At 40.6% G+C, this 23,766-nt stretch overlaps 4 protein-coding genes across 19 annotated transcripts in view; 3 read left to right on the top strand and 1 right to left on the bottom strand.

The window, feature by feature from the left end:
• Window positions 1-5,020, top strand: part of ppp1r9a (protein phosphatase 1, regulatory subunit 9A) — a 50,630-nt gene extending 45,610 nt beyond the window's left edge. For 4 of the 5 annotated variants that reach the window (XM_051389769.1, XM_051389768.1, XM_051389772.1 and 1 more), the window contains exons 16-19: window positions 761-880; window positions 1,451-1,474; window positions 1,790-1,972; window positions 2,371-5,020. In XM_051389769.1, coding sequence (XP_051245729.1) covers window positions 761-880; window positions 1,451-1,474; window positions 1,790-1,972; window positions 2,371-2,553 — 510 coding nt within the window. In that variant the 3' untranslated portion in view covers window positions 2,554-5,020. The remainder of the gene's footprint in view (window positions 1-760; window positions 881-1,450; window positions 1,475-1,789; window positions 1,973-2,370) is intronic. The other variant, XM_051389773.1, reaches the window with a different exon arrangement.
• A 370-nt stretch (window positions 5,021-5,390) lies between these two features.
• Window positions 5,391-9,912, top strand: asb4 (ankyrin repeat and SOCS box containing 4). Its single transcript, XM_051391244.1, has 6 exons — window positions 5,391-5,808; window positions 6,517-6,816; window positions 6,936-7,178; window positions 7,289-7,536; window positions 7,633-7,746; window positions 7,908-9,912. Exons 1-6 carry the CDS (start codon window positions 5,496-5,498, stop codon window positions 8,094-8,096), a joined length of 1,407 nt encoding a protein of 468 aa, XP_051247204.1. The 5' UTR covers window positions 5,391-5,495; the 3' UTR covers window positions 8,097-9,912.
• Window positions 9,913-11,216: 1,304 nt separating this feature from the next.
• Window positions 11,217-19,853, bottom strand: pdk4 (pyruvate dehydrogenase kinase, isozyme 4). Of its 2 annotated transcripts, XM_051389572.1 has the most exons (11): window positions 19,403-19,844; window positions 18,712-18,853; window positions 16,863-16,934; window positions 15,948-16,132; window positions 15,580-15,669; window positions 15,225-15,302; window positions 14,533-14,609; window positions 14,332-14,430; window positions 14,008-14,121; window positions 13,480-13,593; window positions 11,217-13,146 (listed from the first exon to the last, which is right to left on the bottom strand). In XM_051389572.1, exons 1-11 carry the CDS (start codon window positions 19,518-19,520, stop codon window positions 13,003-13,005), a joined length of 1,233 nt encoding a protein of 410 aa, XP_051245532.1. In that variant the 5' UTR covers window positions 19,521-19,844; the 3' UTR covers window positions 11,217-13,002. The 2 variants fall into 2 exon arrangements, 1 of the variants encoding a protein (XP_051245532.1); XR_007882247.1 differs by lacking the exons at window positions 11,217-13,146; window positions 13,480-13,593; window positions 14,008-14,121; window positions 14,332-14,430; window positions 14,533-14,609 and having other exon boundaries at window positions 15,922-16,132; window positions 19,403-19,853.
• Window positions 19,854-20,397: 544 nt separating this feature from the next.
• Window positions 20,398-23,766, top strand: part of LOC127357393 (cytoplasmic dynein 1 intermediate chain 1) — a 51,447-nt gene continuing 48,078 nt past the window's right edge. For 4 of the 11 annotated variants that reach the window (XM_051389569.1, XM_051389567.1, XM_051389564.1 and 1 more), the window contains exons 1-4: window positions 20,398-20,690; window positions 21,737-21,870; window positions 22,130-22,244; window positions 23,174-23,261. In XM_051389569.1, coding sequence (XP_051245529.1) covers window positions 21,751-21,870; window positions 22,130-22,244; window positions 23,174-23,261 — 323 coding nt within the window. In that variant the 5' untranslated portion in view covers window positions 20,398-20,690; window positions 21,737-21,750. Of the gene's footprint in view, window positions 20,691-21,736; window positions 21,871-22,129; window positions 22,245-23,173; window positions 23,264-23,766 lie in introns of all 11 variants that reach the window. The other 7 variants (XM_051389566.1, XM_051389562.1, XM_051389560.1 and 4 more) reach the window with 4 other exon arrangements.

Raw genomic sequence — 23,766 nt, 5'->3', positions numbered from 1 at the left:
CACATTAATAGTTATGTGGAGATTTTAAGTAAGGATTCAGCCCAGAAAGCTGAAAGTCTGAACCTGTACGATTAGTCTTGCTTTTACCTCAGACAGCACTGACATTCGAAGGACTCCTTAAAACTACCTGATATATAGCTAAATGTAAGACAGTTTTAACTTCAGTGTCAAAGATAACGTTGTATCTTTGACACTGAATAAATAATAAATCTATTTTAATCAGAGGAGCAATGAGTAAAATATTGAATAAAAGGGATATAACAATTTCTCTGTAAAAAAAACACTATTTATGATATTTCTCAGCAGCAGCTTGTCTTTGGATGATTGACCACGGATCCTGAATCTTAATACTATAATTCCATAAATTTCCACACTCTCACAGACTCACAAGGGCAGAGAAGATTTTTGGAGTTGGATATCATCCAGCTACATCATTTCTAACCACTAATCACATTCACAGTTTGTGCTATAATGGAACATCTTAAAAATGAGGGATGTGCACAACGCCACCTCCTTCCAGTCAATCAAACAGCTTAAATATGTTAGTCTAATGTACTTTTTATTGACTGAAGAAAAACATCAATCGCTCTGGTACGTGCTCAGAGGGAAAGTTTTCATTTTCTTGATTCATTCACTCCTCATTAAGTATCTCTGTTTAAGGAACAGAAATAGAGAAGCACTCCATCTAATCATCTAAATTCATCCTCAGTGCCTCTTGGCTCTCACCACCAGTCTTATAAGTGTGTTGTTGATTTCTCAGGGACCCACTTTGAACGATGATCTGAGTGCCAGCAGCAGCAGCTCAGTGGAGATCAGCGGGCTGATGAGTGAAGCCAAGATGTCGGGACGCTCACACACCCTGGTGCTCTCCTCAGACGAGGTACTACTAAGTCTGTACTAATACTGTACAGATTTAGAATATTGTCCTGTTTTTAAAATGGAAGTTCCTTATTGGGCAAGGTGATGATAGTTTGCAAGATTAAATGCTGTGTCAGAAAGGTTGAACAAATATATGATGTTGATTTCACCACTCTCCTAAATACAAGCTCACGAGATTAAATTTCAAGAACAGTATTTATATACATTGTCAGTTCAAATGTGACCGAAATGCAGGACTTCGATCAAAATCCCCCTTTTTTATTCACAACTTAAACAAATGAATTTACAGACACAGAATGAATATCAGTTCATTTGTTTGAAAAATAAAACTAGCTCACACAATGCACCTTTGTTATTTGTGTCAGTCCCCCAATCTGTTATCTTTATGGATATCTCTGACAGGGAGCAGCATCTCTCATGTTCTTCTGGCAGAAAACAACAAGCTAAAAATCAATGCACCGGTTTAGGCTCATTGTATTCAAATGCTGGTTTAGGCTTCTGGAGTGGAAGACATTGTATTTTCTCTGTTAACAAGCCAGTCATCTTTTGTTTTCAATGCTGCCACATTCAGAGTCTGGATATGATAGATGATGAGGTGAGACTGAAGCTGCAGGCCTCCAGAGGCTTGTGTTTTACTGCATGCATGTCTTTGTGTCTGTTGAATACGAGCCATTTGTCTGTGTCTCATTCCCACACATCATTCATGGTAAAATGTGTTCATTGAGCGTTATCAGTGTTATGTAGAAGATAGAAGATACACTTTAAGTGCATGGTTAAAGAACCCCGCCAGACATGTATTGAGACATATATATAAATAGTGTGCTTGGAACAATAATGTGCATCTGATATGTTTATCTGCCTCTTTCTCTCTCTGTCCTGGTCTGTCTGTCTCCATGTCATATATGTTCAGATCCTGGATGAGGGTCAGTTTTCGAAGCAGTATCAGTGGCAGAACTGCAGCATCACAGAGTGGACCTCCCAGCAAGTGGCCCGCTGGCTCATGGGCCTCAACCTAGAACACCATATCCCAGAATTCACAGCCCAAAATATAGATGGAGAACAGCTGCTACTGCTGGAGAGCCCTGAGCTCAAAGTAAGTTAAAACTACAGATTTTTCAGATATTGTGCTCACATACATCCGTTCTAGACAGAATGATAACAAGTTTATGACAAGTTGGGCGCCCGGTTAGCTCAGTGGGTAGAGCTGGCGACCCATGTACCGAGGCTGAGTCCTTGCTGCAGCGGCCCAGGGTTTGAATCCAACCTGCGGCCCTTTGCTGCGTGTCATCCCCTCTCTCTGTCCCCCTTTCCTGTCTATCTTCAGCTGTCTCTATCATAAAGGCAATAAAAAGCCCCAAAAAATACTTTAAAAAAAAAAGTTTTTTCAAAATGTAAGGGACCCTTTAAAAGATGTTTGTGTGATGTGTTTATTTAAAGGAAACAAATAAAACAGATTTTTCAAACTCTCAAATCAATATTAATTTGTTTCAGGCTCTTGGAGTTACTTCTTCCCAGGACCGTGCCCTGATCAAGAAAAAGATCAAAGACCTTAAAGTTCTGATGGAGAAGGCCAAGAGAAACCGAGAGAAGGTGGAGAAACAGCGCGAGAAGCTACGGAAGAGAGAGCTGGAGCAGCAGCAGAAAGAGGCGCGCAAAGAAAGCGCAGCAGAGTGAAGTGAATTGTTAGATCACCTCCCGCTTTACTGTAGCACCACACTAAGTAGCATCACGAGGAGCAGAACGTCAGTAGGCCCCACAAACGAACCCTGAGGGACGCCTTCTCAGTAGTTCCATAGTTCTCAGTGGTGGAGCTACACACCCATCTGTCGGAGATTGTTCAATTACTTTTTCACCAAGTAAATAAAACCAAAATGAGCAGTTGGATAATAGGATGCTGCCTGACTTATTTGCCTCATTTTACACCCATCCTTTGTTTTTAGCCATTTAAGAATTTACTCAGTTCTATTTATTTAGCTGTTTATTGCTGTAAATCGGGTTTATTTATTCATATCCAGATTAAGTCTGTGAAACGTGCACCTCATCCTCATCCCATATCATCTTCAGAGCCGTCTATGTTACCCATCACAGCACCTTTAGACATGATGACCATGTACATGTACAGTGATAAAGACAGATACAAATATGTCTGACGTGCCATTTTGATAGACTTGTGTATATCCTGTTCAGATACATAGATCAGTGGAATCGCTCTATTGCTTTGATGAAGCACATGCAGGTCAGCCCTGTGTGGTAGAATATATGAGGCAGTATTCATCTCCCGCCACTGGATGTCCCCATGCTGCATACTGTCACTACTGAAAAAGGCAACACTGGAACTGAAGAGGGAGAAACAAACTCTCTCAATACAAGAACACTGGAAGACTGTAAATTTAATCTCTGTACTGACTTGTCCAATGCTACTTACAGTAAACATGTACCATACTAAAGCAGTTCAAGTGTGAATGAAGACAAGGACATACTGAACTCACTGGACTGGTTCTAACGGAGACTTCAGGTACAATATAGTCATGAAATTTGTAACTTACCAAACCCGTACCACGAAAAAAAAAAAAAAAAAGTTAAAATGAAACTGCTTATATGCATAATGTTGCTTTGACTCTGCTTGTAACCTGCTTTTGAGCTCTTTTTATATTCTCTCTCAATAACAAAGTAATGCCCCGCCGCTGCCTTTAGAAATTCTAGAGTAGTAGAATTTTTCTGAACTCTACCCGCTTCTGTGTGAGTGTCAAAACACATACAGTGGACTAAACATTTCTAATTGTTATTTTTTTCTTGACAAAGTTCACCATGCAAATTACTTTGGAATAATATTTAGGAATGCTGCCATATAGAGGGACAGATGCAGTGGGTCCAGAAATTGTCTTAAAGATTATTGTACCTGATACTACTGATCTTACACTGGAAATTGCACTGCAATACAGTTTTGATTTTCTTACGAAACCAGTTCAGTAAGACTTAAAACATTTTGATTTGCTTGTTAGATTTAAAAAAATATATATATATACCTTTGAAATTATTTTGACATGTATTTTATGCAATTCTTGTTTTAGGATTTATGAAGCTCACTGAGAGACATGTTCCCTGTGTTACTTCTTTGTCATTCCCGAGGATCATTCCGTAGGTTTACATTAAATATAGAGACGCCAGTGTCACCGTGATAGAAATGAAGGCAGCTTTGGTTATGATTCCCTTTTGTCTTTGACCTGCCTGGTGCACTGTTAACAGGTTAAGAACAAGAAGAATAGTAGGAGTTACAGATACCTCCAAGCAATGCCACAGTAATACAGGTATCACTGATCTGTTAATGTTATTATTTATTTATTTCTGTATTTAATGAAGGAACTGACTACTGTTTATGATAACTTATACAAAATAAGAGTATTATTAACACCTAATAATGATTTATCCAGAATTGTATGATTACTTCCTATTGCCAAAACATAATTAAAAGTGATTTAGATTCAAGTGGTTGTCAAATGAAGGATTTTAAGAAAACAGTAGTATTCTCCCATCGTGCTTGTGGTTTTCCTCTAACACAACCATAGTGCTGCTCCAGTGCTGCTCATGATGTGTTCTTATGAAACATTTTGTAACACTTGAACCTTTCTGTGAATTCCCCCCTCCTCCCTTGTCAAGCCAGTCAGCCGACTGCACTCTTTTGACTCTTTTGTATGTATAGTAAAACACTGAGAGCAATACGCTGTAAGAATCCTAAAGAAGCCTTGTTTTCTATTGTGTCAGTGTGTGTGCACAGTTTGTCTGAGGGCTGAGGAGGCTAAAAGGTCAGACCTGAGGCAGAAATGTGATTCTGGATCTTTTCTATGTGTTTGACTGAGCTTGCCTGGCATGATGAAACCAACGTATGGATGAGACCCTGGTGCTCCACGGCAGGCGAAAAAACACTGACGTTTGAGTCATGTCTGGAAGGGTTTGTCTTTCATGTACGTAAAGAGCAAAAGATAATCACCACAAACTGCTAGCCATGCTTTCACTCTTTTAAAAAAAGCTGTGCTTACTCTCCTCCCCCTTTTTTTGTCATTACTTTGCTCTCTTTTTGGCATTCTGAAAAGTTTGAAAGGGCAGCTATCTGTCACACTGAATAAAATGTGCAGTCACTGTCCATAGTTTGCTTTTGTGTCTTCTTTTTTCAACACTTGTCTAAATTTCCTCGACGTAGAAAGTGTGCACAATTCATGATATGACTGTTTATGATAATTTTTCATTCTTCTCTGTCTAGAATTTCTCGTGGTAAACCTTAACACTCTTGGATTTGTTTCAGTCATAATAAGATAGAAGAGAATAAACAGCTTTCTCTCTGAAACCGTTGCCATCCCCATGCTATGTTCACCACTTCATGATGCCACTCTCTCAGTTTACATATGAGCAACTGACCAACTGCTGTAGATCTCCAGTCCCCTCCCTCTCTCCTTTCTATTTATATTCCACCTAATTTCACTCCAGGGTTATTTTTTACTCTCTGCTGACTACCTCCTGTCACTTGTTGCACTGTCTTCTTCTACTTCATTTCCGTCTCCCTTCCTCATACACCTCCCATATCTCATGACTGGGCTTATGGAGGCCTCCCAGTGTGGGTTATGGTTGACACCTTCATTATCGTTATTTGTGCGCTTATTTCCTATCTGCTCCATGCTGCGTGGAGAACATTAGTGTCCGAGCTGGCTGATTTGGCAGTGCCATACAGGGAGCGACGCATTTCTTTTAGGGAGTTCATGGAGGAATTGAGCCCCAGGCAAGTTGCTGTCAAACAGCTGAAGCAACAGTTTCTGGAAGCCCTGCAGGCCAACAATGCTCAGAAGGTCATGCAGATTTTGCACACCGGGAAACTAGACATTGACACTGTGCTGGAGGTGGACGACCCAAGCATGGTACTGGCTTCATACAAACAAGGTAAAGAGGAAGAGACTGATTCACATTTCACCAGCAGCAATAAACCAAGTGGTGTTATACTGTTTGTTTGTCATACAATATCAAGCATTTAGGCCCAGAAACATGAGTTATCACATGACTCCAACTAGACTGCCAGGCATTATGTTTTCACAAAGCATTTATAAATAGGATGATAGAATAGGGAGTAAGAATTGAATGTAAACACCCCCTGGATATCATAGTTATGGGATTAGTTCTGTAGTTTGTACACTAGGTGGTGCCAAATCCCTGTGGATCCTAAAGCTGGATATGACAGGAAACACAATCACATACATAATTGGCAACTGGTGAATAAGCATATTGCAATAGAACAACAAAGCAATAAAGAGATATAAATCTACTGTGAGCTAGACATGATACAAGCACATTTGATATATACTTTCAAAGCCCCTAAAAACTTGTTTTTAAGTATTTATCACCTTAAATATTCATGACAAAATATGCAACAATCAAAGTTAAAGTTTTTAAACAGAAAAATATCCTTAATTAATACTATTAGTTACTGTGATTTTTTTTTTTTACTTCTTACTGTGTTGACATGACTGGCCCCCAGGCATTTCAAACCAGTAAGAAAAACAACAACTATCTTGACAGAACATATTGTGTTCTTGTTGAGAAGATAAGTTTACAGGGCCTTAAAAACTCTTTTGGTTGTCTTTTCTGCTACAGGTTATTGGCTCCCAGGCTACAAACTGGAAAAGTCCTGGGCAATGGGCATTCATGTATGCGTGATGTACAATGCTCTGGAAACAGCACTGGTGCTCCTTCAGGAAGGTGCAGCTGTCAATCGGATGCCCAATGGGAAGACGCCGCTGCACGTGGCCTGCGAGGTCTCCAACAGTGACTGTGTTGCCTTGCTTTTGGCTCACGGGGCAAAGGTCAGCAGCCTGTCACTGAGCGGACACACACCACTGCACTACTGCATCACCAGGGAGTCTGTGGAGTGTGCCCAGCAGCTCATTGTCAAAGGTCAGGAGGGAACGATGTTTGGATAGATGGATGCATTAGTAGATGGATGAAGTGCAAATACAGATTGTGTAACAACATCAAAAAGCAACAAAATAACTTCTACTTTTTTCCTTGTGAAGGTGCAAAAGTCAATATGCCCAGCCAGAGCCATGATGAGGAGACACCTTTACACACAGTAGCCAGATTCGGCGTCCCAGAGCTGTTGGCTCTCTATTTAAACCACGGTGCGTCTGTAGATGCAGTCAACTTTCTCCAGGAGACTCCTCTGATGACTGCGGCCTTCTGGGCTTTTGATCCTAAAGAGCAAATCTACAGCCAAGACCACCATCTTGTCTGTCGCCTCCTGCTGGACCACCATGCAGGTGAGTTTTTGGACCAACAACTGTACATGACTTTCACTATTTATTGTCACTGTTGTCTATAATAGAAACTGTGGGGGTTATTTTCTACAACAGCTGCCCTTCTCTTTCAGACCCAAACCTCCAAGAAGAGGACCATAAAACAGCTCTTCACAAGGCAGCCTGGAACTGTGATCACGTTCTGATGCAGATGCTGCTGGAGGCCGGGGCAGATTCACGATCCATGGACATAAATGGCTGTGCCCCCATTCAGTATCTCCTCAAAGTGACCGATGTCAGGCCCATGGCCATACCTGAGCTCTGCTATCAGCTGCTGCTCAACTTTGACGCAGCACGGATCTACCCACCCCAGTTCCACAAGGTATTTGTGGACTTCATTTACCTCATCTCCTCCATCATCCTGTCGATTGATGGTTCTTGTGCTATATAATGTCATATTGTGTGTTACTTTGTGCAGGTGTTGCAGTCCTGCCACAATTACCCCAGAGCAGTAGAAATCATGGTCAATTCTTATGAACGCTTAAAGCCCACGAAGAAGTGGAGAACTGCCATTCCCGATGACTGCTACAAGGTAGTAAAATGATCTACTGTACATGGATAGTATGAAGGGTGTGCTCAGTTAAGTAAGCAGTAAAGAGTGGCACTACTGAAATACAGCGCAAATATAAAATACTTACCCAAACATGACTTATACTTTAGGTTTTACTACAATGTTTCTCTCTGCTTCCTCAGCGTCATAAAAACTTCTACGACTCTTTGTTCGCTGTTTGCACCAACACGCCCCGCAGCCTGCTTCACCTGACCAGATGTGCCATCAGATCCAGTCTGCGTAGGCTCTGTCACAGAGGTGTAGCACAGCTGCCTCTCCCAACTCCCATGAAGAAATATCTATTACTGGAACCTGAGGGGATACTATACTGATGAAGAGACCTTTGTTCATAAAACTCAAATACTCAATATATAGCCTGTCACCTGACGACTGTAATAGAAACATTTGCCACCTGTAGACCGAGGAGAGTGAAAATGCTGCTCGTTGGAGCTGACGTTAACAAGTGTGCCCCTTTATATATGTGCCAGGCAGACCATTTTCAGGGGCTAGAAATTAAGAAAATGCCTCTCCACAGGGTTTTGGACTGGAGCCCTAATCATGTGAACTTATTTATAGAGGTGGTTGGACATGACAGAGGACGGCATCCAACTAACTACAAAGTTTGAATCAATAGACTGTTCAACCATAAATATGCAGGGGTTTGAGGATCAGGTACTGAGGATTTTGTTCTTCTGGGCCACATGGAGCCACTATCCTGTGCCCACAACCTCTCTTTCTGTAATCCTTGTATTATTTATATATTTCACCTTCTACAGAGGCCCTATTCGTCTCATTGAAAGTGATGTGAGTGCATGTGAGTATTTGCAGTCATTTTCCGCCAACTTGTCTCTCAATTACAGTGCTGTCTCATACTTGAGAGGATCCAAATCTACCTGGCAACCTGCCTTAATGTTCACACTCAAGCTCACACTCTTCTGATACTCCACTATTTGCAGAACAAACACTTGACAAAGCCCTCCACGACAAGTGCTTGTTTTTCCAGTGGACTGCACATGTAGCTGTGTACATGGATCAATTTTTGTTGGCCACAAATGGAGGAAGCAGTGGAGGAAGTATTCAGATTTAATAATAATACTAATTAAATTAAATTAAAAGTAAAGTTGTACTGTTATACCAATGGATTATAATTAATCATGCATTGATGTAAAATCAGGATTTTACTGACTGATTGGTTTAAGTGGAGCTCATTATGAATTATTTTGTATAGGACTGCAACTAATGAACAAAGCATTATATTTTTCTTCATATGTTTTGTATGCGAAAATCCTAATCTGTAAAGCAACTAGTAACTAAAGCTGTCAGATAATAAGAGAAGTAAAAAGTACATTATCAAATTTGTACTTAGTTATTCCACCAATAAAACAGCACAAGAAAGGAAAAAAATATATTGGAAGCCTTTCTCAAAACCCTCAAAACAGAGGTCCCTCAGCAAAACAGTGACAGCAACGTAATATCAGCATTAGATGTTACATTTGAAGTGCTTTCCATCCTGACTTCTACTTTCAAAAGTACTTTCAGCTGTAAATACACTATAGATCCTCACCTAAAGGAAGACCATTGAACCACACTGAAAAGTCTCATGTAGAGGACACATGACCTGGCCCAATCATCTCGGTCACACCAGCATGCAGTAATGGTGTGAGCATCCCAGTCTATTTTATCCAGGCATTAAGTCTAATTTTACATGTGGAGATAATGCCAGCGTACTATAGAGGAAAGCTCTCAGGAGACTGAGGCTGCCACATGGAGAGAGAGGCGCTGCTGAGCTATTAAGTGTTTTTGCTGAAGACGAGAAAAGGGAGAAAATGAACTGGCAGCCTCAAGAAACATAAAGAGTAAGGCTGCTCAGCTTTCAATAATGAAGGCTGAATTAGGATGGGAGAAAGGAAACGGAGATTACTTCTTTGATCCTTTTCTTCACTATACTACACATCATATACAGATACACAGAGAGCCAACAGGAACATGTCACTAAAATGGTGTGACTAAGACAAATTATTTTTTGCAAACATTTCAAAGAACAACTGGGGAAATGTCTTTGAGTGTTTTGTTTTTTTTAATATTTCCAGCTTCCCAGTTTGTCATTAATGGCATTATTTTTCATTAAAAGATTTTTTGTGGCAATGATTAAGTGTGCAGGCTTCAACGTTTTTTCACTGAACCTTATGGCAGTCCATAGTCCATACATATAAACAGGTGTGTCTGTGACAAACTAGCTGACTTTCAATTTGATATCTTAATCAAATAATTATTTGTACCTAGCAGTGCATATAGCTTTTCTGTATATGTTTGTGAGAGGGAGGTTGCCAGTATTGACAGGACAGCTCAAGATAGACGGGAATGAGTGAGAGAGAGGGGGGGTGACATGCAGTAAAGGGCCACAGGTCACACTCGAACAAATGGCTGCTGCAGCATGGACTCAGCCTTTCAGCCTTTGATACGTGGGGTGCCAGTTTTACCGGTGACCTACTAGGGCGCGCCGCAAATAAATTAGTTTCCAAAGCATACATTAAAAATAAAAACTTTTCCAAGGTTATACATTTAAGAGCAACTGTCTTGTGTGTCAAAGCTGGAGGCCTTAAATGAACTCTGTTCAGCTCTGCAGGTGCAACAGAGTGCACGAATACCCACAAGCTCAGACAACAAACCCTGCATGGGTTTACTTAATGTAAAACAACACAAGAGCAAGCTGCAGTTCCAATATTTACTCTTACTTTAAATTAGCGGAAGAATTGATTAAGAAAACAGCTCAGTAATGTTTGGATAGTTCTTTTGAACCCATTTCTTTTACATTTTTAATGAAAGCGTAAAAAAAAGTAAATAGATCCAGATGAAATCTCTGTTGCGGCTCTGGTCTGCATCAGACATTTCCTGTAGAGGGAACGTTGTCCGCTGTAGTGATTCTTACATCCCACCGATCGTATTTTCACTTATCCTCTCGTCTTTAAAAAATGAGCTTGTATAACACTGTATTTTTATTGCTACAATACCAATAAGGCCTCAGTGAACTGGAAAATGGAACTGAAAGAGACAAAGAGAGAAAAGTAACACAACCAGAATAGAGTGTGACATGTGGGCACACTAATGAAGGGGGCAAAACAGAACAGGACGGCCTGTTCTCAGCCCCTATTGGCAGCTGGCCACGAAAAGCCACTGGACTGTGTCTGCGACGGTGACAGACAAACAGAGCAAAGTTTCCTAAAACAAGCTGTGGAGAGAGAGAGGAGGGGGTCAGCGGGACAATGAGGGAAGCAACAACTTCCAGTGGCACATAATTAACACACTAACAGTTTAATCTTTCTACTCATCACTTCAGCGACCTAATGAAACCTGATTTGTTTCATGTTGCATCAATGAATCTGTCACAAAATACCAGTCATCACATTCACAACAAGCAACTAAAGGCGAACAGAAGCACAGGTGATGACGTATTGAGAAGTCACATGACATTTTTTATTTTCTACATTCACTGGTCCTTTTATTGGTGAACCACAACTTCAGCACAGTAACACTTGGCCTTTGAGAGTAATGTTTATTACACAGTGTGAAATGTTCACAAATCATAAAAATCCTAAAATGAGTGAATTAATATTATCATATTATTATAATTAATATAAGTTCTAACAGCCATTCTGAACACTTCAAACTCGGCAAAGACTGAACTGAGAAGTACACTGGTGAGAGTAAGCCTGGAATATGTGAAACTGTTAGATACAGATGGCAATGTCTGTAAGATCAATACAGCTCGCACTGTCTGAGCACCTGTTTTCTTAGTGTCTACACTTAACTTAAAGTGTGTATCATCCGAGCTACACTGACCCGAGCATGATCGCTTACATTGTGTCACGTAACAAGCTGGAGCAGAACATTTAACATTTCACACAGGCGTTCACTCCTTCTGAAGTAAGTCACTGTACAATATACAACACATGCATCAATACAAAACACAAATTATCAAATTAATTTTAACATGCAGAGATTAACACTGAAGAATTTCTTGGAAAGAGATTTAAAAGGGTATATTTCTGTTCATTTCGATTCACTTCACACCAGTCTCAACAGAGGAAAATGATTGTGAAGGTTGAGGTTAACTTGGCAGTTATTATTACAATTAAAATACAGTTATTCACAGTTCAGCCATACATAATAACTTCAAATAGCTTGCAATACTGTGTTTTTTTAACAATTCAACTTCTCCAAAAACAAAAGGCACGTCTAATTTTCCTCTATGAAAGCATGCCTACACGTCTCAATACACTGTCTAAATATTCATATTATAATCTAACTTTTAAAAGAATCTCAGCTTAAATGTGAAGGCACAAGGTAGGTACTCCTTTAAAAAGGATCACATTCTGTTTACATCTCATAGTGAAGAGGCTAAAAGACTAAACATGGAACAATTGTTTGAATAATAAAATAATTTCAATTTGCATAACCAGTGCAAATTCTTCTTACAGTGTGTTTGAAATGATGTAGTTGAGAACTGCTATGAAATGCAAGGAGTTGTGTGTATGAAGCAGTGCTGCGAGTTATAGAGGACTGAAAATGCATGAACAAAGGTGGAGGAACAGACTTTGCTCCCTTTGTGTTTATGCTGCAGTGAGTGAATGTTCCCATTCCGCTCAACTTAAATGAACCCACTGTAGCTGGCTTTGGCTGTTTTTTTTCAAAGCATTGATACACATTGAGTCCAATGCAAAAACACAACGTTTCCCAGTAACTGAATAAAACAAGGAGCGTTTGTTTTTAGATTGTGAAATGATACATTCTGAAACATGTGTTTATGACAGAAACACAAACAGCTAGCATGCTCTGTTTCACAGTGTAACCTTGTTATTATTAACTGAAAAGTGAGTGAGGCAAAAGAAGATTAATACTTGACTTGTTCCATTACCATTAGCAGCCCGTAAATCATCATATAATGAAAATAAATGAGGTGAGAATTTTTAATTAAATTGCTTGGCAGCTGGCAGTAATAGTTCAGCTGCATTTATCTGATTCTTGACACCGACATTGAGCGTTTTTCTCCATCTAGATTTCTCTCTTGCGTGAGAAAGTCCAGGTCCGGCAACATGCTGAAAGCATTTGACGCCTTCTCCCACTTACAGTACAAGTTTATCCATTTCTTCCAACGTGGACCCTCTCCTTCTTAATGCTATTATTCTTTTATTCAAAATATTTAAATATTAGTCCTCCACTTCCTCCCTTGGCTCACCATTACCGAGTCCTCTCATACTTGCCCAGTTTCTTTGGATCCTTGCTGGGCATGCACCAGTCATCAGCCTCTGTGGTTGCCTGGTAATGCCGCAAGGCAGACTTGTTGAAAACAGGAAGTCTCTCCACTGATTCCGACGACAAAGCCTGTGATGCAGGACAGAGGGGAACTTAATAGCCTTATCACACAGACATACTGTATGCTTGAACGACAGTCAGGTCCAGGTTGGTTCTCACTGCTAATGAGAAAACCTCGCTTAATGAAGACAGCAAGCTTTGCTCTGTTTTATAACATGGGACATGTGGTGAGTTATAACTTACAAAATGACACACATCATTGTCCTTATAACATAATAACCTTACACCGGCCACCACTCAGACAATCCAGGACGTGTAGTTGACAGCACATTTGTATGCTCTACACTCTACACCTACTTGGCTTTCAAGGTTGTTTCTGTGTGGAAGTAGAGCTGTTCTCACCTTCAAGTATATGACAGCTGAGGTGCCGTAGCCCTCCATAGAGTAGAGCTGCAGGTCTCCCTGGAAGTACTTGGCATACAGACGGGATATGGGCAGGCCATAGCCAAATCCAGCCTGAAGGAAGGAGGCAGGAAGGAAAAATAACAGCGTTGCAGTATGAATACAGATGAGCCTATCTGGGCCAGTCCCAAAAATATTACAAGATTATAAAACATACAGTGGACACTCTGGATGGTTTGCTTTGTAGCAGCTCTTCAGCTTCTCATGTGGTAACAGTTTAATCCAGTGAAATGTTCTTGACTGCATTCCTCTTTGTAATAAGCTAATTTGCAACCATGCTCAGTTGTGCGTGTCTCTGATTAGAACATAGAGAATTACAATTTAGTTTACCTTTAATCCCAGTTTGAAACAGCATACAACATTTTTGTGAACCGAATGCACGTTTAACAAGCATGTAGTCTCGTAGCACACTGTGTACGGACTAAGACTCGTCAACAGTGAAGACCAGAGCAATAAAGTGAGTCTCACCAGTGGTGCATTGCGAGAGTTGTCTATGTGGACTGGGCTGGGAGCTGTGGAGTACATGTAGCTGAACAGACGCTCAATCTTCCGCAGAGGGACTCCACCTCCTCTGTCAGACATCTAAAAATAAAGGAGAGGTATGTTAAAATTTTCAAGGGGCCTCTCATTGTTCTCCCAGCAGGCTCACGTCCAGTGAACTCTTCATCATGGTGCAACAACACTTGTTTGTTATTAAAATCGTAAAACCAGCCTCTCCATGAATCCCCGCAGACAATACTGCCTTTAATGCAAAAGTTGTGGTCTGTATTAACTCTCTATGTCATGATCTACCTTGATGGTGAGGTCCTCGCTTCCCAGTGAAACTCGCACTTTGATCGGGGGCAGTGTTGGGCTCGTCTCATGGGTCTCTACCGTAGCTCTCATGGCGTTCTGAGAGAGAAAATACACAGTGGATTACAGAGTGATTGAGCAGACACAAGGTGAAGGTTAATAAGGTTAATGTCTGGTTTTCAGGTTTGTAGGGTCCTGTACCTTGAAGAGCTCAAACAGCATGTGGTAGAGGTGGGATGGCACATAGACAATGTGAAGGGGCTGACCAGGGTTTTTTGCTGTGAAAAGATTGATCAGATGAAAAAAGACACTTTTTTTTCAATGTGGAAATATGTTAACACTATGACAAATGTATCACCCAGGCACCCTGAAAGTTGTTGTTAAATTAAGCCAATAACAAGCCATTAACAACTTCATTTATCATTTTGATTCATATAACCTAGACCTGATCTGCCAATAATATGCTGTACAGTTCACATTCAAAGCCCTGGTACATGTTCTCACTGATATACTGTAAAGGGATTTAGGTATGTGGATTTGATTAAAGAACATGAGGTGCTACCATACTACCCAAAGTTTTTAATCTGGAACATGATAAAATAAAGCCTTTTCCTGGTCTATTTCTGTTTAGGAATTCACATTCTCAATTGAGGAATGTCTCATGTGCTGCATTGGCAGGGTCTTGGCGGGCCAAGCTGACAGTAAACAGACCTCACTTAAAGAATTAAATCCTAAGAGTTAATCCGAGAATGTTCAGTTGAATTTTATGAGAACAACAGCAGACGTGTCCAGGTGAAACAATAAAAGGTACAGTGTAGGCAAGAGTAACTTAAAAAATGTGGACAAAGATAATATATCTACAAACAGAAACATGCTTGTTTTGTGAGTCTTACAATTGACTTCTGTGATCTCCATATCAGGAGAGGTCAGGTAATACTGCTCACACAGCATCTTTGAAGTCTCATAGGCATCTGCAAATTGAAAAACATCTATGGTTACTTTTCACAGTGAGAACTTCTAACCACAAAGACAGACAACTCCAGGCAACTTTATCTTCGCTTTCTTTTCACAAACAAGTTTACATGACATTCAGAGGTGGGTCTATTACAGCCATGCACATCATGATGTTTCCACTTCCCACTCTCTATATTGACTCTAAAAATATCAGATAATAAAAAGGTCAAACAGTCACGTCTGCCTGTATAGACAGTGGTGTAAAATAGATAACACATCCAGATTATTCATTACCTTTTACTACCTCCACAACGTCACAGCTGGGGTCAATGCTGCCAATATGTTTGGGATGGGCAGGGTTCGCACTGCCTTCAAAGATTAATGCTACAGGGCACAAAATCAACAAGTGTGTGTGAATAAAAAAAGAAAACACACAAATGTATACACACAGTTTACAGATGTACATTTGTGAATATCTTATCAAATTTAATCATATTAGAGAAAAATATTACAAAATGTGCTGTGACCTTTATCGGGTCCACACTCTTAAATGCTAGCTCTCGAGCATAAACAGCACTTTGAGTTTAATTAAATGGCACAAGCTTCGAGTGTGAGCAACTGTGTTGATTAACTCACAGTCAGTCACTGAGTGCTATACTGACTGTGCTGGTTCATGAGCATGCGCGTGGAGATGCGGCTCATATAGAAGCGGTCCAGGAAGTACTGGACGTTCTGGTTGGTGACGGGGTCCACGCCAAAGGCCTCCTTGAACTCCACCACTCCCTGAGCCATGGTGGGAACCACGTTGTTGTGCCGATTACGGATATTCACCAGAGTCTGTACAAAGCTGAGGGCAAAGACACGTATACCATCTTTATTGCAATGATAAATATCAATATTTTCCCCTGCCATAAATGTGAACACACATAAAATGCACGCACGCACCAGCCTGCTAAGGCTGTACCGATATCCAATATCTAGTATTCGAATCAGAATTGATCCTCCTTCCATTTTGTTCCCAATCGACACAACATCCTGCGCTGACTATCCATTATTTACTGTAGCCTGGAGCTACTTCAAACAGGGGCGCATAAGCAGTCAAAAAGGGACACCTACTGTTTGCAGAAGTAGATTGTCCACTGGTGGCTACAGCAGGGTTCATTCTAATAATACTAATTCAATTGTAGTAGTAGCAGTACATTTAACAGAACCTAGTACATGATTAAATGTCTACAATGTGTGCCGAATAAACAAGATGAATTACTCCAAATTAAAGGAATCATTGCCGTTTCTGATCTGCATGAATGGTTCCTCTTTGTGGTTGAGCATGTTGGATTTTGCTGAAACAGTTTAGCCGTTTCAGCGACAATGTAATTAACCTTCTATCTCTGAGTCCAACAGTGGTTTCCAGGTGCTGTGCAACATGGCATGTGAACATGAGCGATGCAACCACAGCTGTTTACACAACAGACATTAGGTTTTCAGGCGTCCGAATTACTGAGTCTGATCACACCAGACAGAGACATTCTGAAGATTTACACAAAGCAATATGCTGGAAAGTATATGCAATAACTTACCTCGTCAGAACATCTTTATCATCTGGATCTTTTTCTAAAAAATCTACAAGCTCCCACAAACTCTGTGAATACCTGGCAGACACAAAAGGATAAATTTGAAGAGAAAACATAGAAACACACTCAACTTAAGTTAATTCACTGTATATCAGGATGACAAAGTAGATCTAATATAATGAAAGAATCTTGTGATTACATTAATGTGAAACTGTGTTTAGGACATTTAAACTAATGTGTTTAACAACTGCGTAACAAGGCATACAGCATTTCCCCATGATTAGCACTAACACCGTCCTCTCTTTAGATAATAGTTGCTTGTTTATTCCAGACTTTATCTGTAGGCTGGTGGATGAAGAAGGCTCGAGTGCTGAGCTCATTGAGTCACACTCTCTTGGGCGCTGTCTCTCTCAAAACTGGGTGAAAGGTGAACAGCAGGGTGGCTTTAACGCTTTCTACGTGCTCAGTTTGTCCCTCAACTAACCTTCAGCTCTAGAATTTTGGATTAAGTCCAGCCATGCAAACAGATGTACATCTTGAAATAGAATATTTTGCAGCTTGTAGTTGCACAAGCTTGCCAGGAAATATCAAGGCTTTGCCTCACTACCCTGGTCAACAACATTAACAAGTGATAAACCAACACCTTTGCTGAAAATCCAGCGAGATCTGCAGTAATTGGAAGACAAAGACACAGTCCAGGAGGTGCATGGCCAAATATAGACACCACTGCTCTTATGAAAAAGAGTGGGGGTGGGGTAATGACCTTGTTGTTAACATTTCTTTGAGGTGACTTATATGCCAAACATAATCAACATGCTAGGTTGAAGTCTACAGTAGAATACTATGAGGCTAACAGGAAGTAGCAGCTATGATGGAAAAACAAACTTTAAGTAGTAAGATTACCTACAACTAGCCGTATATCTTTAGCACTTATTCGGTAGAAACTGGAGGCAAAAGACAGGAGAATGTGGTTGATTTCAATATCCAAAATGTGCTACAGTGAAACCCTGTCACATGCATCCAGGGAGTGTTTCATTTTATCTCATCAGGACAAGTGAAAATGATTACAGCTATTCTACTAGCAGCTGAAAACCTAAAACAGACATAATTATAATTTCTCTTACACATCCACACCTGTACTTGGGTGCACCAACAATATTTACAACATGTACAGAATGTACCTTAAGATGGGCATGTGGACACAGATTCACCCATGCTGGTATAACTCTACCTGTCTGAGAGTTGTGACCACAAACACAAACAGCTGACCGTGGCGTAAGGAAGCATGCATTCCTCACAATCATAAAACCTGGGCTGCTCTATCACTAACATACCAGAGTGGCAACACGTAGTGAGGTTGGCCTCAATAATTCAGACAAAGACATAAAGCATATTCCCAGATCAATGGTATGTAGCCAGCATGTGCACAGAGAACAGCTGGGTGAGGTGGGAGGGGATCTAAATTGAACAGGCTGTGACAAAACCTCACACACGGGCTTTCACAACATCAGTAGCAATGTTTTCATCAGATCACAGCTGTAAGCCTATACTTAACCAAAGCTAAAGGTGGAAAATTGCGTACAGATCTATGGATGTATTTCCCCTTTGAAGCTAAACATGAGAAAGCTGGAATACAAGGGACGTTTGCTTTGATGAAGACCCTAAATGACCCAGACACGACCTGTGTGCAACCTTGTTTAACATGATGAACCTGAAAATAAATGACACTCCAGTTTCTATACACCCTAATGCTGCTTTCCTCTCTCTTGCTTTCACACGGTTTCATTTCAGATTGAATCATTCCCACAGTGTGTACCCCCTGACAGAGAAATGTAGCGTATTCTTGAGATCCTACCAGCTGGTGAGGAGCTTTAGGGATGGGGTGCCGAGGAGCTTGTCAGGGAGGAAATCAATTTCCTTCATGATGTTGGCCAGTCTGACAGGAAGCTCCTGTCGCAGGAACACAAAAGAGGTCTTCTCACATGCATTGGCTGAGCCTGCAGTCACATGAGGGACAGAGATAGGGAAATAAATGACTGAGCAAGCATCCAACTTTGACCCCATTCTGTCAAAAGAGAAAAAAGAGAAAACAGCAACTTTTCCTAAAAAGCAACATTCAGAGGAAATCTGTCCATTAATATTTGAGGACATGGTCTTTCCTTAGACCTTGCTTTTTGCTGAGTTAGCAGAAACATGAGAGCTTGCGAAGGTCAGGGCAGAGATCAACCACATCAGCTATTTTGTGTTTCTTCTGTTGACCACTGCAGGATCCAACTGTGTCCATGGGGTCACAGTGTGTAGTTATCAAAACCAAAAGTTACAAGTGGTCAAATCAAAGACATATTATCAGTCTGCACGTGTATTATTATTGCCAATGACCTGTATAGCGCAAAGTCAGCTGTCACGACGACCACCACACACACACACACACACACACACACACACACACACACAAGAGAATAACGTGAGTTGTGCAACTGCCATGCGAGTGTTTGGAGAGTAACGTGCAATGTCCGACAAAAACAATCACTACTCGAAACACTTACCGAAGTCAATGAATTGCTTCATAGACAAGGGAGAGGGAGAAAACTTAGCAAACCTCTCCACTAGTTTCGGTATCCCAGCAACCGAGCCATTTTTCAGCAAAAACTGAGCGAACTTCATTTTCCCTCTCCTCTACGGACCCTGACTCTCAGTGAATCAGGGACAGACTGTCCTTTCTCTCCTCAGGACGCTCCAGTCTGACGGCTGTTAAGCTAGCAATGCTAAAGCTCGGCGTCGCACAAGAAACCTTTCGTTAAATGGATATCTCTAAGGATGCAGAATGCGAGTTCCCCATTGTTTTTCCTCTCGTTGTTTTTCCATGTGGTCAAATTGTTGAATGCCCTTTAGATGCAACTTCCAACACCGAGCGATGTGTATTGTTGTTGGGCGGGGAAGCGGCTGGACTGACGTTAACGTCAACCAATGAGAGCCAAGCGTTGATGTGCATTTAATAGAGAAGAAGAAGAAGAAGAAGAAGAAGAAGGAGGAGGAGGAGGAAGAATAATGTATTCCCTTTGAAAGGGCCCCTGGTTGTTGTTTTTCACAACCCAAACTGTGCAGTAAAATAACAGAAACCTTTATTACAGCACCCCCTACCGACGAGCTACCGGAAATACGTCTAAATTGAAGAGCTAACAAACTGATATAACGTTAGCGTTAAATACGGTAACAGTTACATTTGAAACAACCGTTGCAACGTACTCAACTGCCAGTAGTAACCTTCGCCGCTTCACTTCTTAGCAACGTTAGCTTATATAACGTTAACTTATATTAACAGGCCGCTAACTATAAGTCAGCTGGTGTTTAACGACGAATTAAAGCCTGTTTACTTGTCTTAAAAAAACACAGTGTATTATTGTATGGCAACGTCTGAGAAGACATGTATCAACCTTTGTTTATTTGTTAGTTTCGGCCGCTCCAACGCACTTCTCCAAATGGCCACAAGATGGCGGCGTTACAACAGCCAGGAGACGGTGACAGTGCGTGTCAAAGGAGGTGGGATTTCCTCTCCTCCTTCTCAGCATCATCCTACTCCTCCTAGGGATGTGTCGGCGTGCGGTGCACCTGTTTTATGTATTATTTGGGTCATCCACCGCTGAAATGCTCTATTTTAACCAGTGTCATCAATAGCCAAACGAAAAGGTTTAAACGACCTATTCGGTGGGACCCGAGAGACCTCGATTCAGTGAGATTTAGGTAGAGGATGTGTTGATTTTTTTCTCTTTCGGCTGCAGCAGTGAGACAGCATCTTTGCCGGGTGACACATCATTATCAGTGCGAGTGGACAAGGTACGAGTGAAACAATAACAGTGCAGTATACGGTTATTTACGATAAAATACTCCTCTTTTTGTTAGCTATTCGTCACCAGAATTTACCATAGTATTTATGGCAAGGCCTCAAACGCACTGACGTTAAGTACAAATGCTGTCAAATGTGTGATTAGCTAGTTGCTAATGTATTTATGCCCTGCTAATGTCAGTTAAAGCGTTTGTTTTTCTTCCTGAATGCATATTTATCTGTGTGACTTTGTATTTTTTCTGTTATGGTACACAGTGTATGTGCCAGTTCCATTGTTTTTTATTTTATATCGGCGCACATTTATTATTTTCACATTTTTAAATTCCAAATAGCTTTGGCAGACGCTTCCAACCTTCGGGGTTAAGTGCCCTCTATTCATTTACTGTGTCTGAGGATGTGACACTGGCCTAATACCAGCAAATCACTGGTCCCTGTGCAGACTGCTATAAATAGGTAGCCTACCTTTTTGTACTAACTCCCAGCCTCGTCAGTGAGCCTGATACAAGATAGTAACAATAGGTCTTGTCCGTTTTTTTAGGATTAATTATCTTCTTAATAAGACAATCTAAACTAGTATTTGCTGTATGTTCACTACACCTCAATAGTGACGATAGAAGTGTTGAACTTTGGGGTCTTTCCAATGAAATTGTCATCACATTATTATGTACATTGGACTTTTTATTGGATTTGGTGAGTTTCTTGATAGCCCTGATGATCTGTCTAAGAAACTGAACAGAAGCAATGTCTGCCTAAATATAGCCTACATATACTGGACTAGTTTTAGGCAATAGGTAAAAGTGTCACACAAATGTGGAAATCCCCCTCTGCTCAGTATGGTCCAGTATTGACAGCAGTTTTTCCAGTATCAATATAGCCTTGTTACTGCCACACCCATTAGGATTTTTGAAGCATTACTGAAGGCTCACTGGATAAACCTATACTCTTCTATACAGTATCATGTAACTATGAAACCAGAGCATATTGTGACAGTGCCATAAGTAGCTCATTCCTGTTCGATCCTGTTCCTCCCTGGAAGCCCTGTAGGACATCATGTCGGACAAAAGCGACTTAAAAGCAGAGCTGGAGCGCAAGAAGCAGCGCCTCGCCCAAATAAGGGAGGAAAAAAAGAGAAAGGAGGAGGAGAGGAAGAAGAAAGAGGTAAGGAAAAAAGTGAGTAAGTTCACACAACTGGCACTCATACTGTATTGCACTCTTGTGTGTATTGTTTGTGTGTTCGATTGCTTTTCGTCAGGCCGTGACACATAAAAAGGATGAGGTAGTGTGTGTCCATACATGCATACAAACATCTATGTGTGTGCAGAAGGTTGGTGTTGGAATTTTTGATCAAAATGTGCTTACATGTGCATGTTTTAACTTGTTCTTTAACTCGTGATGGGTCAGCTGACATTTCTCTATGTATTCTGAGCAGTCAGAGAGCCAGCAGAAGAGAGAGATGACCCCAGAGGACTCAGACTTAGACCGTAAGCGCAGGGAGACCGAGGCCCTCCTACAGAGTATCGGCATCTCACCGGAGCCTCCTCTGGGTACATAATACTCTTCTACCCTAAACAATAAATGAATCTTTAAAGGTTTTTTCCATGTTCTCTTGTGATTGTACTGCAAAAGTTTTAGTAATCTGTTACAACTAAGATGGACACACTGCACACTTAATGTAATTTGCTGAAACATTTCAGTCCAATTTCTGCCTAACTGATAATAAAGTCATCAGCTAACTAAAGTAGGTTAATATCTGTGTTTCCATGTCTCTTAATATTATAGTACTTATGTTTTAATTTATTTTTTTAATAGTAGCTTTTTCACACATACTATTTTATTAGGTTTCATCACATTTTATCCTATGTTGAGTCCATGATTTCTTTTGCATGTTGTGTTTGGACTGTGCTGAACATTTTTACTTTGATGTGTCACTTTAATAATAACTCCCTTTTATCATCCTTTTCTGTTTTCTGTGTACCTTGAGTGTATCACATCTTGTAATAGGATATTCAGACAGGAATACTATATCTACTACTACTCTGAAATGTGATTGAAATAATTGATTAGAAATCATTTGATCTAAAAATGTCTTCCCTTTACTTGTGCACAAATCTGATAGACTGGTGTAGGTTGAATCCCCAGGGTGTCTGTCACTTCCAGCAAGCTTTTGGAAGCACTGTTCTCTAGTGGTCCGAAGTTGTAACAACACCCTAAACACCTCAAAACTGGGTCACTGCTATGCCTGTTATTAGCCTAAGTTATTTATAATGCATCTGCAAATAAAGCTGAGCACAAATTGATAATAAATACAAAACCAACAATGCGTTTGATGCCCTGCCTTCCCTCTCCTTTCTTTTAATCATTTATTTTATTTGTCCATCACTCGTTTTACTTCATTTCTTTTCATCCCAATTTTTTTGAGCAGTCCATTCTTTGCAGCCTTTAATGTTAGATTCATGTTATTTTCATTATTTAGTCCCGACCCCAGTGTCACCCTCCAAATCAGTGAGCACGCCCAGTGAGACGGGGAGCCAGGATTCAGCTGATGGAGGAGCAGCAAGCAGGTAGGTCCAAACCACACACTTCCTACCCAAGTTCAATGTCAGAAGGTTTTTTAACTTTGACCAAACATTTTGTAGCCTTTTCTTGGGCTTTGGTAAAGAAAGATCCTTTTTGAAACTCCAAAGCTCATTGACAATACTGCACATTCTTTTTACATTATAATCTAAAGCTAAAAGAAATACTAGATACTCATGTGAAAGAAATCTAACACTAGAAGGTTTTGCTCACTCTTACCGGGCATGCTTTTTAAGAGGTTATCCATAAACTGTTTGCAGTGCCCCAGTCTTAAACTCGAAAGAATCATGTGGCCTAAAAATGATAAAAATGTGAGGTTGCTTTGGGCTGCGGATATTTCTGGATACTTTTGACATATATTCTGTCTCCTTTCTCGTCATTGGCACAACAGGTTTAGGTAAGGATGAGTGGCACTGATGGTGAGGTGCCTCAATGTTGTATCTGTCACTTCTCATGGCATCTGGTGTTTTGATGACCACTGTACAGCTTATT

Source organism: Dicentrarchus labrax, unplaced genomic scaffold (genome assembly GCF_905237075.1).
Source record: "Dicentrarchus labrax unplaced genomic scaffold, dlabrax2021, whole genome shotgun sequence".
Taxonomy (NCBI): Eukaryota; Metazoa; Chordata; class Actinopteri; family Moronidae; genus Dicentrarchus; species Dicentrarchus labrax.
This window is presented reverse-complemented; position numbering and strand designations above follow the sequence as displayed.

Coding starts and splice junctions, on each gene's coding strand:
- asb4 (XM_051391244.1), top strand. CDS start 5,496: ATGGTTGACACCTTCATTATCGTTATTTGTGCGCTTATTTCCTATCTG. Junction 7,179..7,288: donor CCTGCTGGACCACCATGCAG/GTGAGTTTTTGG, acceptor CTTCTCTTTCAG/ACCCAAACCTCCAAGAAGAG. Junction 7,747..7,907: donor TTCCCGATGACTGCTACAAG/GTAGTAAAATGA, acceptor CTGCTTCCTCAG/CGTCATAAAAACTTCTACGA.
- pdk4 (XM_051389572.1), bottom strand. CDS start 19,520: ATGAAGTTCGCTCAGTTTTTGCTGAAAAATGGCTCGGTTGCTGGGATA. Junction 15,670..15,947: donor CATGCTCATGAACCAGCACA/GTCAGTATAGCA, acceptor TGTGCCCTGTAG/CATTAATCTTTGAAGGCAGT. Junction 15,303..15,579: donor CGTTGTGGAGGTAGTAAAAG/GTAATGAATAAT, acceptor TTCAATTTGCAG/ATGCCTATGAGACTTCAAAG.